General features: G+C 37.2%; 1 protein-coding gene across 1 annotated transcript in view; it reads left to right on the plus strand.

Annotated features, from left to right (window-relative positions):
- The window catches only part of TENT4B (terminal nucleotidyltransferase 4B), a 41,644-nt gene extending 25,415 nt beyond the window's left edge, over positions 1 to 16,229 (plus strand). The window contains exons 3-12 of the mRNA XM_053987525.1: positions 1,197 to 1,243; positions 4,007 to 4,127; positions 5,149 to 5,256; positions 7,236 to 7,364; positions 8,619 to 8,832; positions 9,293 to 9,419; positions 9,523 to 9,626; positions 11,172 to 11,359; positions 11,936 to 12,100; positions 13,316 to 16,229. Of these exons, the coding sequence (XP_053843500.1) occupies positions 1,197 to 1,243; positions 4,007 to 4,127; positions 5,149 to 5,256; positions 7,236 to 7,364; positions 8,619 to 8,832; positions 9,293 to 9,419; positions 9,523 to 9,626; positions 11,172 to 11,359; positions 11,936 to 12,100; positions 13,316 to 13,495 (1,383 nt within the window). The 3' untranslated portion in view covers positions 13,496 to 16,229. The remainder of the gene's footprint in view (positions 1 to 1,196; positions 1,244 to 4,006; positions 4,128 to 5,148; positions 5,257 to 7,235; positions 7,365 to 8,618; positions 8,833 to 9,292; positions 9,420 to 9,522; positions 9,627 to 11,171; positions 11,360 to 11,935; positions 12,101 to 13,315) is intronic.
- The last annotated feature ends 1,508 nt before the right edge of the window (positions 16,230 to 17,737 follow it).

The following is a 17,737-nucleotide window of genomic DNA, read 5'->3' on the forward strand; positions in this document are numbered from 1 at the left end:
TATTATTATTACATTCTTAGCTTTGTGATGCCTTTATGCTTTTGTACAATACTGAAGTTTGTGCTGTGGCACCTCTCACAGTCTTTGCCAGTTTGAGAAGCTGTGAACTTTCAGTATTAAATTGTGCATGTACTTTTTATTGGGGTGTGGGGTGAGGGGCCAAGAGGAATGAAGAGATAAAAAATAATCAGGATGAAGCACTCAAACTGCTTCTTAGTCTACTAAAGTATTAAGGCACTTGCAAAACATCATCTTTTCGTGTCTCCCCCTTTTTCTTATCCTAAAGGGGAAAAACATAAAAAGTGGGTCACTGGACATACAAATAGGTGGCAGTCAAGCTGGTGTATGAGACTCATTAAAGCAGAATACTCAAGTCGGTATAAGGTGGCTCCAGGAAACACATCAGAAGAATGGCTGAAAATTAGCCCAAATGTGTAGATATTTTTTACTTTGAAGTCTCCCCAACCTCCCTTTGAGACTCAGCACATGAGTCTGACCTCCCTGCAAGGCTTGGCTAAGTAATTGGAGTGTGGTTTTGGACAGCTTACAGGGGAAACCTGATTATTAACACCTCCAGTGCTAGTAAAAATCCAGCATAATAAAGTAATTCTGTGGGATGCGAAGTTTTATGCAACTTTCATTTGTTGTTTAAGCAGAAATAGACAGAGGTGTGCTACTTGCTTTGTAATGCAGAAAAAAAAATGGGGCATGATAGAATTGATTTTTTTTTAAGTATGCAAAGCAATGGAAATATGTTAAACCTCGAAAATGTTTAAATACTGAGAGGTATACTTTGAGATGTGAAAAAAAAAGCAAACTAAACTGATACTGTTTTTCTTAAATGTTCTGTCATCATTAAACAGTTCAAAATCTTGGGTTCTGGGTTTTTGACAAGTTTGGTCATGGGAGCAATTTTTACATTGCAAAGCAATGTTTATTATAGAAATCAAAGTTATTAGTGTTATTAGTGTTTTATGAGTAAAAACAGTCAGGATCAGCTGTTTGTAGCACATTGAAGTGCATTGTAGTACATTAACAGAAGTGTTCAGTGCCTGTTAGCAATACCAAAATCTACCAATGGAGGGTAGCAATAGCCAGCCTTTATAAGTAACTTAATAAACTTTGTCTTCTGAAGCCCGAAAAATTTCTTAAGTCATCCTATATGTTTTCTTATATATCCTTTTCTTGTGTTTCAGGTGCAGATATTTGGAAGTTTTAAAACTGGTTTATATTTACCTACAAGGTTAGTAATTTTTCAGTGTAAATGCTACACAAAAGAAAAGTAACTTGTTGAACCTGTAACCCTGGGGTTATTTATCTGCTCTCCCAGGATCTGTGGTATTTATGTCAATACTTGTTATGCTAAGAAAGTGTTAAGCTATTGGTTCTCTGGAAAGTGTACAGAAATGCAATAAATAAGACTATTGACTGTAACACGTGTCTGTATAGATCTTGCATGTATCAGTAGAAGGTTCTGAATTACCATGTGGTCAGAAAAGGCTTATGCTGGGATTTGGCTTCATTAATACAAAAAGAAGATGTTAGCCCTAAAAGAAAAGCTAAATTTTATCTCCACAGATGACTAAATTGAAACCTTTAACATAATGTTGTTAATATTAGCACTGAAGAGAAAATGTTACATACAGAATTGTTTTTCTTTCAGTCTTTTGTGAAATCTGTACAAAGTCAACATCTATCTTTTCCAAATTTATTGCTAGTTTTCATAAGGAGTCTTTAATCAGTGACACTGTATCTTCTGTGTAGAAATTGTGAGTATTTATGACAACTAAATAGAGTGAGAGGCTTAAATGGCTGTAGGGGATAAACACATTTAAATAGCATAAATCTGAGGATAACTTTTGAACTGACTTCCATACTTTTGGAACAGGAGGACATCTAGTACTGACTGCAGATGAGGGATATCATGGTTTCATCTCTATTTGTAAAAGAAAGAACCTGACAGATGCTTTAGTACCTGCTTTAGTTTCAGGAGTTGTAAGGAAGTCTGATTTCTCAGTTTTTGTTTGTAAAGCGAGACGTGAGATGTACAAATACTCATTGTTTTCACATTTGGCCTAATTCCTGGCCTTTTTAAAAATTATTTTTAATCAGGTTAATTAAGTTTGATTTGATGTTAATAATGCTAGAGCAATATTCCTGGCCAGTTGATGGATACTTTACTATATTTGCTTGATTGTTTTGAAACAGATATAACAAAAATGCTTTTCTGTTGTCATATATTGCCTTTCTTGCGTATTTGTTTCAGGTGAGGTTTTGGGGGAGAAAAAATGCAGATACTTCAAATACAGTAGATAAATCCACAAAAAAACCTTCCTGTGGAAGTGCTTGCCACACTTTCAAAATGGTCATCATTTGTGTGTTGGTCATTAATTCACTGTTGCCTTCTATCAAAGCTTCCCTTTGCCCTAGGTTTTCCCTGCCTCTCAGTAATAGTTTGTTTAGATTTCAGGCTCTGGGATTCAGAAAGGCCTGAAGTTTGTTTTTAATGCTGTATCTTTGTTGGGATTTGTTCTATATCCATTAAATTAAGCTGCTGTTGAAGGTTTGGACACACAGTGGCTTTGCTGCTGGATCTCTGTGTCCATTTGCAGGCAGTATCTATGCTCAAGGTGGCAACAGAGCTGCTTTTTCTCTCTTGGTGTGCATCAGGAAAATGTTTCCTCTTTTTAACTATCAGCAATGGGTTTAACACTAATTTAGTTCAGAAGAGACATGTCCAGCAGCATTTCCTGCTCTTCAAGCCAGTTTTGAACACATTTCTGAAAGTGGCTGGGTGCTGCCTGTCCTTGTCAGCCCAGGGGTCTGTGGCTGAACTGCTGCTTGGCAGGAGAGAGCTCATCTAATGCAGATGTAGTTTCTTTGGGATTGTTAAAGCAGTGCTGTTTGTCAGTCAGCAGTTCTATAGAATCTGTTGCAAGGGGAAGGATTTCTAAACTTTTTTGTCTTTTCTGTTACACATTTTTCCATATCACTGAAGCAACCTGCTAGCATAACTGTAGGGTTACATACTCACCTCCTTAAGTGTTCCTGGCCAAGCAGGGGAATCCAAGGACTTGGGGAGCAAAGACCGAGAAGATCAGGATCTCACAATAGCCCTCACTGGCTTCAGATGTGACACCAGCCACCTTTGAATTTGAGTTCAGGGATTGGATTAGGGTGTCAGCTTCCTGGGTAATGAAATGATTTTGTGTGTGCATAGGGAGGAAGTGTAGGAAGATGGAGACACCACTTCAAGGAGCTGAGTTAATGAGTGAAGTTAATTAGTGGCTTGATCTTATTTAATAGCTTGTTGCTTCTTGAAGCCAAATTTGCCATGTTTTCTTCTCCCTTTCCTTGCTCCCTGTTCTTGGTACTACAGGCCAGCAGCTTACCCTGTACCCTCTGGTGCTCTGATCATCCAGAAAACCAACTTAGAGATGCAAAGAGACAGGAAATTACCCCAGAATGTTCTGTGGGTCCTTTAAAGGGGGAGTGAAGGAAGTTTCTGCCAGACCCATTAATAGGTTGAACTGATTTGCTGTGCATTAGGCAAACACCAGACCTGGAGCAAAGGAAGAGACAGGGTCATGCATCTGGTGGTAGAGGATGGGAAACAGGACTTTTCCTTTCAGTGTCAGGCTGTTAAATGGACATTCCTGATGAACACAGCCCAAAGCTGGTGATTCACAATAAGTTCATTCCTTGCTCTGAATCATTCCAAAGAAGCTGATCCCTCTCTGCTCACAGTGTGGCCTGAGGAGACTAATTTTAGGTTTTACAGCCTAATTGATTTATGTTTATCTGTCCCCTCCTCTAGGTAAACTGAAATGGTCTGTGTTTCCCCAAGCGTAACATCTCCAGCCATTTCCTTGGAAAAATCAGAATTAATTAGTTGGTTCAGCTATGTTCTGTCAGCTTTATTCAAATTATGTATAGATGTCAGTTGTTTGTATTTTAAGTGTATTGGTATTTTAATTTTGAATAAATATTTTTTTTTCCATTTCAGTGATATTGATTTAGTTGTGTTTGGAAAATGGGAGACATTACCTCTTTGGACCCTGGAAGAAGCTCTTAGAAAGCACAATGTAGCAGATGAAAACTCAGTGAAGGTTTTAGATAAAGCAACTGTAAGTTTGGGGGAAGAGGGTATTCCCTTGTTTTAAGCTAAATTTCTAATCAAATAAAGAAGTTGGTTAAAAGAATGAATTTTTATAAGCAGAAACTATTTTGTATATTAAATTTGAAATAGAACATAAAGAACTTTTTTATTTGGTATGATCTTTATTACTGACAAAATAATTGATAGTGCAATAACAAAAGCATTTGTTCTGGAAATTGTCTGATACTTCATATACACAACTCATTGCTTTTAAGAGAGATTGGACTAGTCAGTGTTGTACATTGATTTTTTTAAACTAGTGCATTTCTGGACTGAGTTTTTACATAGGTAAATAATTTCTTTCTTCTTTTTGCAAGTAAGCAGGTATAATCAGTTTTCACAAAGAAGTACTAAGTACAGCCTTGTCTAAATAGGTAGTGATATGTCTTGCAAAAAAATAGATTAATTCCATTATAATTTCCTACCTTTCCTACCTGTAAGAGTTGTAAGAATACTGGGGTATCTAAGTCATAGCTATTATTATTTGAGAGAGGTAATTTGGCAATCACTCAGGTGGAGACACATCAGAGTACTCTCCATATCTTGTACATCTTGGTTGAAGTTCATTTTGGTGAGGAAGTGATGATCCCAGTGACATGAGTTGTGTCATTTCTGATGTCTCCAGGACCATTTCTCTGTGTTTCTCCAGTGTTTGTCTCCCTCTGGTGTCTGTGGTCTCCACCAGAGCTGAGCTGCTGCAACAGCAACTCACCCAAACCAATCCAAAATAAATCACCTGGAAGGTGAAGCATTAAGTTCTGTTCAGCAGGACAGTAAATTGAAAATAGTGTTTATGAGTTAGAAAAGCAAAGTTTATGTAAGCAGATTGGCAAGGCGAGTGAGTTCATAAATAGGAGTCTTCATTTCACCGCCTACCTCCTCTCTATAAGTTCAGAAAAAACTTCAGGTTTGCTGCTGCATATAAGTTTTAAATGAAACCAAGTGTGTCTTGGAAATCTGTATTGACTTATTGTATCTTTCTTTTGCAGGTACCTATTATTAAACTGACAGATTCCTTCACTGAAGTAAAAGTTGATATAAGCTTTAATGTACAGAATGGGGTTAAAGCAGCCCAGCTCATCAAAGATTTTATCAAGGTTAGGCAACACTGTCATGGAACTACACGCTGAGTATTTGATAACTTAATTTTATTTTCTGTTTTCCTTCGACTGCATCCTTACTAGAGATACACTTTTACGCTCTTGGTTTTTGTTGTCTGATAATGCTGAGGAATGTTCTTAAGTTGTAGATATATTGCCTTAAAAGGCATGAAGATACTAAAATACAAGAATGAAATGTGGAGTAGTTTTAATGGTACAATGATTAAGAGAAATGCACTAATCCCTGTTTTAAGTGTTCTGGTCTTTTAACTGTAGTTCATTGAGCTACACACTTCTGAATTTCAAGATGGGAGATAGTCTTCTCATGAAAGCCTGAGGGCATTTTTGTGCGTGAAAGCACAGAAAATCAAGTTGCCTGGGTTACTTGTGCCCCTTTGGCCTTGGGTCAGGGGGTGAGAGGGGTCTGTGCCCCTGGGGATGGGGCAGGAGCTGTGCGTGGCAGCAGGGACAAGACTGCAGCCCCGTGCTACCCCCAGCCCGAAGAGCAGAGCAGGTCTGGTGCCAGTAGCTGGGCTCAGCTCCCAGAGTGGCCTGTGCCTGGCAGAGAAGTGGCCAGTAAGGATGTCCAGGCTGTGGGTAGGGTCAGGATTAGGGTCAGGATCAGCACCAGTGCGGGGCAGCATGGATCAGGCTGACAGTGCAGGGAAGCCGCTCTCGAGCAGAGTGGAGGCACTCCCAGCAAGGCTTCCCACATGGTGCTTTCCCACAGGGCTGTTTTCCCAGCAGGCTGAGCCAAGGCTGTGCAGCTGTGCCACACCACAGCTGGCCTTAAGCATGGGCAGCTGAGGAGGAGGTGGCACAGTTGGCTGTGCTGCTGTGGAGGGTCCTTTGTTTGACTTGGAGAAAACGTGGCATGTTCTTGCCAAGTGACTTCGTTGGTGTTCTTGAGGCACTCTCGATATAACACTTGCAGGGCATTCTCTTGGGTCTTATTTTGTCCCACATAACTTCAGTACCTAATTGAGATATCGTATTTGGCATTATGCTTGGAAATGCCTCTTTCTCTTCATCCAGGTTATTTAGGAAATCTGAGGCAGTTGGAGGCTTTATCAGGGGTATGCAGTTTTCCGAGAAAAATGCCATCTTTACGTTTTGGCATATACTGCTATTCAGCACTTCAGCTTGTGACTGGAAGTTCTTAATAGTTCAAAATCTGCAGTTAGATAGTTAGGGATCTTCAGCTGAACAGGGCTCCCAATACTCACCGTAAGGCTCGTGCAGAGAAGTTCTTGGCAAAATTCTTTCCCCTTAATCTTTTTGCAGTCACAGACATCATAATCCATATTTCATCTGTGACACTAAGGAACTTTTTGGCTCTGTGTTGATAGAAGCAGTGATCTTATTGAGCCTCTTTTGCCCCTCCCCTGTGAGGGGTGTACAGAGTGCAGGTGTAGCTCAGCCTCCACTGCTGTCCCAAAGGTCTGTGTTCACCACACCTCTTAGGGGAATTCATGCAGATAAGCCCTTTAAAGGACCAGTTACCCAAAGGTATTTTGCTTGTCTGAAAATGTTGCCTGGGTGTAGTAATTTTGAAGGGCTTTCTTTAACTCTGGGCATCCGAAGTACTTGCAGGACAGAAATCTCAGGGCACTTTGAACTACCTCTCAATTGTAGCAAGAAGGTTTTGTTACAGATGTTGGTACCTCCACAGTTGTTCCTTTGCTATACTTTCACTTGTGTGAGAAAAGTGTGTGTGTGTGTGTGTATTCAACCCAAATACTTCTGATTTTATGATGTAATAACTTTTTTCTGTTGTTAATATCTGCCACCAGAGTTAAACAGGTAAAATACCTGTGGTGATCACAGGCAGGACATTGGCTCTTCTCCACTGTTACTAAAAAGGATAGGTTAGATTTATAGTTAGCTTATAGACAAAATATAATAGATAGTTTCAGTATGCTTTCCACTGTATGCATGCATCACAGTATTGTAACAGTTTTGTTTTTCTCTTTCAGAAATATCCTGTGTTACCATTTCTAGTTTTAGTATTGAAACAGTTCCTGTTGCAGAGGGACCTTAATGAAGTATTTACAGGTGGAATTGGTTCTTATAGTCTCTTTTTAATGGCTGTCAGTTTCCTTCAGGTAAGTTCAATGGAGTCTATCAATGCCATTCGTGCTTAAGGACATCACCTTAAGAAAGAATTTGATCAACCCTCAAATTTTATCATTTAAGCTGTCATTTTTTGGAGGTTGCACCCCCTTTTCATTTAAAGTTAGATATGTCCCATCTGTCTTCTGTTCCTTCTCTGATGCTGATACTTTTGGTAGGAAAGGTGTTTGGAACATCTGTTGGTGTACCAATGCCAGGCACTGATACATATGATTTTGATACACATGATATGATGTGTCATTCATAGTAAAATAACTTGAATATTGTATAACTTGCTTGGAATGAGTTCCATAAGGTTGGTGTTAGCTGCAGCTGTCCTTTATAACACTTGGTTTCCAGGTCCTGTATGTGCTTTCACAAATGCAGTGTAATTTTGATTCTCTGGGTTTCTAAGCTGATATCAAACAAACATGTTTTACAACTTTCTCTTAAATCTAATAGAACAGAATGCGTGAGCTAAATCTATATTGTTGTGCCTGGGAGAGGGAAATACTGGACAATTATAAAGTAGCTGATTTCTGGCTGTGTCAGCCCTGTTCTTTCTCCTGAACTAAATGTTATGTATAACTGAGTTTGCAAGTGTATGTCTACTTTTCTAGACTGCGATTACTCTAAAACCTGAGCCTGGAACTGGAGCTCAGTGTTTGCTGAGTGCCTTTGCAGTTCCCTGCTGAGCACAAAAGAAATAAGGGCAACATGCATATAGTTTAAAACTAAAATATCTCCTAATCCATTTTTTTTCTTATGTTGAGTAACAGCACTTCCATTTACTCATTGAAAAAATAATTTTTAAAGAAACATTAAGTTTTATATCTGTTACAGTTCTGAGCTGGTTTTGTTCACTCAGGCTCCTTACTTAACAGTAGAGGGGATCCTGTATATAGCTGTGCACATGAGAAGTCTGTATTTGTATTGCAGACCCAGGTTTGTGAGGTGGAAATACCTGCTTTTTCACAAGAACCCTACCATTAGTGCTGGAAGTTCACTTATTGGACTGAAAGTTCAAATGCAAAAAGATTAATGCTTGACAGCCTTGTTTTGAAGAGGTAATTATTTTATAAAAGCTGTCATAGCATCTTATTTTAAAGATGCAAAACTACTTTATCAAGGGAAAATACTTTATTTAGACATATCTATTTTTATTATGTATTTAGACATGTATTCTGGGAAAAAGAGAAGAACTTGAAATCTTAAATGAATGATTTTTTTTTCTCTCTTCTTAATAGCTGCATCCCAGGGAAGATGCCTGTATGCCCAATGCCAACTATGGTGTTCTTTTAATAGAGTTTTTTGAATTATATGGACGTCACTTCAATTATCTGAAGACTGGAATCCGAATAAAGGATGGTGGCTCTTATGTTGCCAAGGATGAAGTGCAGAAGAGCATGTTGGATGGCTACAGACCATCAATGCTGTACATCGAGGATCCATTACAGCCAGGTATCCTCAGAAACCAAAATGGAACAACAGTACTATTAAATGTTTAATAGATGCACTGCAGGATTTTTTTTCCCTTCATATATTGTACTTGTACCCAGAGAATTGCTGATTTGGAGTTCTATCTACATAAAAACATACATAATCTACAAAATATCTACAATACAAAAAATATATACAGGATACATTAAAAAAAAATCTACATATCTACACAGAAGATCTACATCTAAATCCCTGTAGGTCTTTTAAGCTGTTTATAATAAAGAAATGTATTTATATATATATATATATATATATATATAAATATGTAGCATAAAGCATAAGTATTTATACTTTATGCTAATCCTGTGGCTGCAGTTAGTTGGGACTTAAAGGCAATTTTTAAAACAGATTACTGTCTCCAACCTGAAAGGTGATAAGAGCAGTTTCAATCTTACTCATTTATTTATATTCTTATTTTAAGGTAATGATGTTGGGAGGAGTTCCTATGGTGCCATGCAAGTGAAGCAGGCTTTTGATTATGCCTATGTTGTTCTGAGCCATGCAGTTTCCCCAATAGCTAAATATTATCCTAACAACGAAACAGAAAGGTAAAGTCTCCAAGTCTAAATCTCAGACATTCATTGCTTATATTTTTCTATGTCTAAAAATTAATTGTGGTCATGGTTTTGTTTTTTTTTTCCTGGTTTGCAGTATATTAGGGAGAATAATTAGAGTAACACAAGAAGTGGCCACATACAGAGACTGGATATCCAAGCAGTGGGGAATGCAAAGCAGAACTGAATCTTCATGTAATGGTGAGTTTTGACTCGGCATGGCTGAGGAGGGAAACTTCCTGCACATTGTGCTTGTATAGATTTTGTTGTTGCTTTTGCCTCACATAAGTCAGTGTGTGCATCTTAATAGCAGTTTCTTTTTTTTTTTAGTATTCCTGTCTTTTCATCCAGAAAACTTAGATTTGTACAAGAGTAAAATGTCCCCATCTTTATTGTACTACAATAGATTTGGTTAGTAGAGAGGTCTGTAAAGAGTGCTGCCTTCCAAGAAGAGACTTTGGATTCCAAATTTCCAATTTTAATTACCACATTGTCAGTGTCACGCTTCCTTTGTCCTTTAAATGTGGACAAGGTTTTAACAAGAATTACTGGGCATGCTAGTTTAAATCTGAATCCTTAAATTCTACATTTTTAATATTCATTTTAAAGTCTAACATATTGTATGCGTAAGGAAGCAATACTTAAGCCAGAATTCACTATGTAAGCGGAACAAGTCTTTTAATCAGAAAAGTCCTGAAATATCAATCATGATCTTGTTTTTAACAAATGGAAACACACAAAATCTAACCAGAGAACTTGGCGATGCCCTTTGGAATCACCTTCAATCCATTGCCCATCTTCTGACTTCAGCAGCCAGTTGCCACCCTCTTTTGGTGCAGGTGTTTCTGCTGTCTGGAAGTTTTCAAACTAGAATTAATTTTCATACTCTCCAGTTAATTTTAGAATGTTTCCTGTCAGAAGTGTTCTCTTATTAGCGATTAATCAGAGAAGGTGTTTCAAGGACCCGATCTTTTGGCTAGGCTGGGATTTTTTATTACTTGTTTTTAGAACTTGTGTGAGTGATTTGTCAGCTGGATGTGCTTTGTGCCATTGGAGCTGTCAGCCTGCAGGCCCTGGTGGCCCTGCTGTCCCCAGGAGTGGCAGACAGCCAGTGCTCGGTCCCAGGAGCTCCCATCACCTCCCTTCTAGCTGCCTATGTGCATGGACATTGTGCAAATCTCTACCTCCTAAGTGTCTTATTTCAGATAAAAAGGCAATCAAAAAAAGAAAAATAACCCTGTATTAAGGAAGTAAAGGTGACAGTAACAGTGATTGTCTTGTTGATTTAGTTCAGATTTAAGTTCTAATTCTTTTTTTTTTAAGGCAGAGCATAGTGAGATATGAGAGTTCTGTATCTTGAATTTTCAATGTAAGAAATCCTACAAAGCAATGAGGCTTATTTGGAGTTTTTCAGATCCTAGCAGCTCCAGCAGAAGAAAAATTTGAGTTGCTGAGTATTGGGCATATAGGAACAGAATTTAAATCTATGTATTTGAGTGCTGTTGAAGCATAGCATGAAACAATCTACAGCAGCACATCTGAACTTTGTTACTGCCTTCTTCCACATCTTCTGTCCCTAATTTCCATCTCAAACCCTGGGCAATGCTCAGTGCATTAATGTTAATGTCCATGTGTTACTGGGGATGTAACATGTATTTTGTATCTTAGGGGCTATATTAAAAAACCCCAAGGCAACATATTTTTCCATTTAAATGTGTGGTGATGCTTCCATTTTGTTTTTACTAGGTAATGGAGTAACCTTGATAGTAGATACTCAGCAGCTGGACAAATGCAACAATAATCTTGCTGAAGAGAATGAAGCACTGGGAAAACCTAGAAATAAAACTTCAGAAACACTTAGTAAACATTCTTCAAATTCTTCATCAGGTCCTTTATCATCATCATCATCCACACTGTCCAGCTCTAGTGATGTAGTAAGTACTGGAGGTTTTCTCACTTTGCTTTTTAAAATTTCTTTGGGTTTTTTTCTCTCTAATTTATATTGTCACAAAATACATTTTGGGAGCTCACAATCCTAGTCAATTAATTCTTCCAGAATCCTAACTTGCATAAGATGTTAACTCTTATGCAATTTCTACACATACAAGTTGCAGTGTGTTTTTGACACAATACATGCAGAAAGTGAATATATAGACACAAAGTTCCACAGCCCTCTTTTCTCTGGGAAAACTGTATTTCAAAAGTAAAACAGACTGGTAGTCCTAAGCCACATGCTTTAAAAAACAAACAGGCCAAAAGCTTTGAAAAAGATCTGTCTGGAAAATTTATTTAAAAAATAAAAGACAAATCTCAAAACCAGAATCACACATCAATACATCTTTAAATCTGTTTTACTCGATAAGAATTCTGGATTGAAAGAATTTTAATATCTAGTAAAATAAACAAGTTTTCAGTTTTGTCCACTGTTGACTTTATTTTTAAAGGAAAATTCATTTTTAGAAATACTCACTCTTAAGAAAAGCTCACTAATCCTTTACATTTTCCTGAAGGATTCTGATGGAACACCTTGCAAAACCTCTAAACAGTTGAGTTGTCGTCAGTCTACCACAAACAGAGTGGGGTCACAAGAAGTGTCACTGGAATCCTCCCAGTCAAGTGGGAAAACACAAAATAGCCAAACAGCCAATACATCCAGCAACACGAACAAATCTCAGGTTTGTGAAATGTTTGAAAACAACAACTGTGTAGATTATTTGAATATTACACATATCCCCCCATGGAAGGGTCACTTGTTCTGGAAAGGGAACACTGCATTTTTCACCTCCCTTTTGCCCCATTAAAAAGCTTCCAGCGCTGATTGTATCTAAAGCCACCTATTTCTCTGTTAAGCTTGCACAGATGAATTTGCAACCGTGGCTTTCCCAGCTTTAAAACAGATGAAGCTGGTTTGACTTGTACACCAAATTTGCCAGAGGTATACAGCTGTGTTGCACCCATTTCCTCCTTTGCAAAAAGCACATCAATCCAATTTTGACTGCAAAATTTGAGAAATGAGGCATTCCTACACTCTGTGAAAGCAGTTAGCAAAAATGTGTGTTTAAAACTCTGCCTGGCTGCTGTTTTAGCTGTTGATACTTGTTGATCTGTCTTCCATTAAGGGAGGTGAAGATTCTTTGTGATACATGAAGTTCCCCCTCGTTTTCCCCTATGGCCAAACATCCTTATGATGACACCTATCAGAGCTTAAGCATTTAGGAGATTTCCCACGCCGAGGAGTGCCTCTATGGCAACTCAGTATTCTGGAAATATTCTGTGCCTCTATATACAATATGCCCTGGATACATGCAGTTTAAATTCTTACACTTTTTCAGAAATTAGACCTTTTATGTTTGAAACATAGTCCAGAACCTTCTAGAATACTTTCCTTGAAAATTATTCTCAAGACATGCCTCTTATTTGCTGATGATCTGTCTTCTAACAAGACAATTCACACACCTGGCCTTGGCTATGCTATGAGCGTGTGTTTGTGTTATTGGGCAGAACTAATTCCAGGCTGGAATGTGCATGTCCATGACATACCCCATCTCTGAAAAGATGTGGCATGAGTCCTGGATCAGATTTGAGTAATCTTCCTGTGTTGTCTTAGATTATGGACATTTCTGTAAAATACCTTTATACTTTCCAAAATTCCAAGTGCTCTGCTCCTCTCTCTGGACCTGTTTGGGGCTAGAGATGAACATTTTTTTGCAACCACCCAAGTGGGAGATTGGCACTGCTGTCTCAGCAATGGCCAGGTTTCTTCTGCCATAGCAAGTTTTCCAAGTGTGTTCTCAGGAGTCACCATGCTGGTTCTGCAGAGGCAGGGATGTGTGATTGCCATTGCTTTATTCCCTCTGGCAGGGATTTACCATGTTCTCTTTCCTCCACAGCATGGATCTGCACGGTTGTTTCGCTCTTCTAACAAAGGCTTCCAAGGTCCAACAAACTCAAGCCATGGTACCTCAGTCACAAACAAACAGCACCAAGGCAGCAAATCACACCATCAGTTTTTCCACGGCAAAAAGAGGAAACACAAGAGGGATGCAGCCCTGTCAGACCTTTGTAGATAGTTGCCTACTTTATGACTGTTCTTCTGTGTGCAATGATCTCATGCTACAGGATAGTTTGATAGTGACTCCTTGGATCTCTTTGGGAGCTTCAGACTGTTCAAACATAGATTAGCAACTGCATTTTTTTTTCCCAGCTCGCCACGGAACGGAACATGAAGATTGATCACTGCAAAAAAAAAAAAAAAAAAGAAAAAAAGAAAAAAAAAAGAAAAAAACGGGAAAAAAAAGAAAAAAATTAATTTTTTAAAATGAGGAAAAAGGCTGCTCATTTGATAAGTCATATGCTACAACAGGGTCATTTAGGATATAAAAGCTTGAATGTAAAATAAATGTATTTCCCATCAGCTCATGCTGACCTGTAGAGATAGTACTCAGTGTGTCTAGGGGGTGGTAACAAACAAATAAAACACAAAAAATAGGAAAAAAAAGGCAAAAAATTGTATTTTGAGGGAAACCCGGCCTTTAAAGGTGAAAGTAATTTGTGCATGATTTTTTAATTATTTTTGCATATACTTACCATTTTATTGTGTATATATAGATGACCATATAGGAAAACTGACATTTGTAATAGTGGATTTGTTAATACTTTTTACATAACATTACTGTTTAAATTGTAAACATAAATTTTTCTCAGGATTAGTTTGGAAAATAATATGAATTGTCATCTTAACATCCATATAAAGAGACATTACTAGTCATACTGCTCAGAATTTCTTTTCTTGGCATTTGGAAGATCTCATAGAACTTTTGATCTGCAAAAGCTGTTCCTCTGAAAGAAAGGTTTATGGTGGCAAATGAAGATTTTCATTTGTATAAAGTGTACATGTACTTTGTGTAGACACTGAGCTTGTCATCTCTGAGAAGTAACCTTCACCTTGTTTTCTAGAGTGCCATCATTTCAGGCAATGGGGTTTTATAGTTGCATCCTTCTCTTCCTCCTCTTAGTGGTCTCTTCTTGACCCTTCCTTCTTTTTTTTTTAAAGAAACAACAAAAGGCCACTTGGGGTTTGTTTTTGTGGGTTTGTTTTTGTTTTTGTTTGATTGATGGTGGCGATTTTTTTTTTTTTTTTTAACAAAACAACAAAACTCAGTTTGTTACAGACGTTTGCATTCCTGGGCTGCTTTAATCCCATGCCTCCTTGTTTGTGCCTTTCCTCCCCCTTCCAGGTCTGGGTTTTTTTGTCTTTTATATTTTTGCTAACTCCTGAAGGAGATGATAACTGTTGAAGCTTTAAGTAAATTTTACAATTAAAGTATTTTTTTTCTCACTCCCCTCTTAGGCATTTTTATATATACACTTAATTATTAAAAACAAAACAATTTCAAATAATGATATATACTTTATATTGCCTTAAAGACCCAAACCTTTCATATGTCGTGATATTTCTTCATTGACCTAGTTCTCATTTCATTGAAACTCCACGTGTGTGTGGTTCAGTCACATCACAAGTCTAGGTTGCAGTACCTTTGATGCCATGAATGCGAATTAAATGGAAAATTGCACTCACAGGCATAGTTTGGAACAGGAGTTGGGACACTTCAGTAGTAGAGAGTTAAGTGGCATTTACTTTCACATATTTCTGTAAAGAGGAGAGTCTGTACTTGGCGTACCTGGCTGTATTAAATGCAGCAGTTCTGAGATGATGCTTTTATAAAAAGTACTGTTAGCTTTGAGAAACTCTTTTTATATACATTTACAGAATACTACAGACCAACCTGACCTTTATGGGCACTAATGAGTGCAATGATTTTTAAAGTAAAATGAGACCAGAACCAATGTCATCACTTAAATTAATAAACATTTTCAATGTGTTAAAGTGTTTTACTTCAAAAAGGAAAATATATATATATATATTCCAAAAATACAGCAAGTCATAACATTTACTCCAACACTAAGCTTAAGTGATGTTAATTTGACAATTTTTTTAATTTTTAGAGTTATATTTTAATTTGATCAGATAATTTTATCAAGATGTTCAGCTTTTCTTCATAGAAACTAGTGAAAGTTGTACCACATTATGCATAGTCACTATTTATTTTGTTTTAGATTATTGTGAATGTGTAGACTTATGTTCACCGCTTAGGGAACAATTATTTATAAATTATATTAATCCAGTATTGTTAGCTGCTATTAGCAAAACTGTTCCAAAACTTAATACTTGCAAAGATCTGTAGCGCATTTACCACACTGAAGTGTTTAAAAGAATCACCCTCATTGTTGAAAGCAAATGTACTCCTAGGGTGCAGATATTAGTGTTCCAATAAGCATGTGATAATTTTAAGGTGGTGGTAGCGGGAAGATAATCTTGATTCCATTGGGAATCTTAGGTTTGCCTCAATTTATGGTTTTCATAAATTTAATGGAAAAAAAGCTTTTCCTGGACTGCTCAGTTTCTTTTTGGTAAACAGTATCTTTCTAAAAGAAAAAAAAAGAAAAAAAAAAAGAAAAAAAAAAAAAAGCATGAAGGAAAAATTGAGGTATTTTACATTGCCTCAAATGACCAGCATTGTATTCATAAAATACTGTATATCTTGCAAAACTTTATTTAAACGGAACAGTTGAACTGTTCGTTTTTCAATCTGAAGTAAAATACTTTCAAGACCTTTTAGTTTGCCTGCTCATTTGTCTTGTACATTTCATCTCTGTATTTGACTCAAGTCTAATTCCTTTTTGAGTTTCAATACTTTTGTGAAGATTTTGTGAATATATGAAAAAAATAAATGTTTAATCTAACTACTGCAGTTTATCACCATTCTTGACACCCTGTCTTCCCCTTCACAGCACTGTGGAAAGAGTTACTCGAGTAACATTTTTTGTAGGATCAGGGTCCTTCCCCAGCTGAGTCCTGGGCCCCTCTGCCTGGAGTTTGGAAGCTGATTTTGTTCTGGTGGCCCTGGTCTGCTGGTTTTCCTTTCAGGAAAGCTGGAGCAGAATCTGTAAGCCTGAGAATAAATGGAAGATAATACATGTGTAAAGATTTCTTAATGTATGATTTTTGTCTAATTTTCATCCTCAAATACATAGGAAACTTATGGAAGGATCCATTTGCTTTGACTGCTGAAATTGGCTGTGGGGTTGTGTTGCAGCTGCAGGGCAGCAGCTGCTCAAAGCTGCCCTGCTGAGGGGGGGTTGTGTAGAACTATGCAAGAGTTAATTGGATTTACTTCCAGCTAAAATCCGTGTTCAGCAGTTCCTGAAGCACAGCTGATGTTACTGAAGTGTGTTCTTCTTCTTGTCCTTCCCTGGGAGACTGCACATACTGCAGGTTCTGGTAGTTTTCCTTCTGGGAGTCCACCACAGACCATTGGAAATAATAAAGCAGCTGAAATGTTTGTATTTTTTCCTGTTTGGCATTAAATTGATTTGTTGAGACTCTTAATTGAAAAGAAAATTGATCAAATGGTGTTTACAGTTAAAAATCTATGTATTTGTTAATTGACAGTCTTCTCCCTTGTGGCAAAAAAGAAGCTGAAATGTAGGTAAATCTTCCTGTTTATGAGACATAACTTGACTTCTGTTTTGTCGGAATTTACAGCTCAGGTTTTTAAATACTAAAACCAAACTTGTTTTCCTAGAACTAAATCTTTAGAAAATAATTGTAGTCCAGTGGCTGGTGACAACTTTTTAAATGTGCTTTCAAAATGGACCTTTTCCATTTTATGTCTGGAATCATCATGAATGTGTCCTAAATATAATGTGAGCAGCTGGTTAGAAAATAGTCTTACCTGGAAAATGTATTGTAAATAAATGCAGCCAGCCATTTGACATCTTGATGGATGTTAAAACTCATGATAGATCTTAAAACAGAATGTTTGACTCTAACTTAATTTCTTAAAGAGTAAAAGCCATAGGAGATAAAGTGTATAATTACTCAAGAAGGGAGTATATTTACCTATTTAGAGGTTGTAACAAAAAAAAAAAAAAAAAAAAAAAAAAGTTAATTATTCCAGGTACTGTTAAAGGGCAAAAAGTAATTATTCTGCTGATTCCTAAAACTTGATTCTTTTGCTTAACAATGCAAAATAATTTTCTAAGAATCAAGTTTAGTATGTCTTAAAACTGTTGTTGGTCTTGAAAGTGCAGATTTTGAGAGCTTTATATTCTACCTAATCTGTAGTGGTTTCAAAAGTTTTTCTCAAAAATGTTTTCTGGGTGCAGTGACCTAAATGTGTGTCTTGACTGTATTTCCACAAGTTATTTACTAGCAGTTCTGACAGATACATTATTCATGATTTCATCTA

The sequence above is a fragment of the Vidua macroura genome, chromosome 11, assembly GCF_024509145.1.
Source record: "Vidua macroura isolate BioBank_ID:100142 chromosome 11, ASM2450914v1, whole genome shotgun sequence".
Lineage (NCBI taxonomy): Eukaryota > Metazoa > Chordata > Aves > Passeriformes > Viduidae > Vidua > Vidua macroura.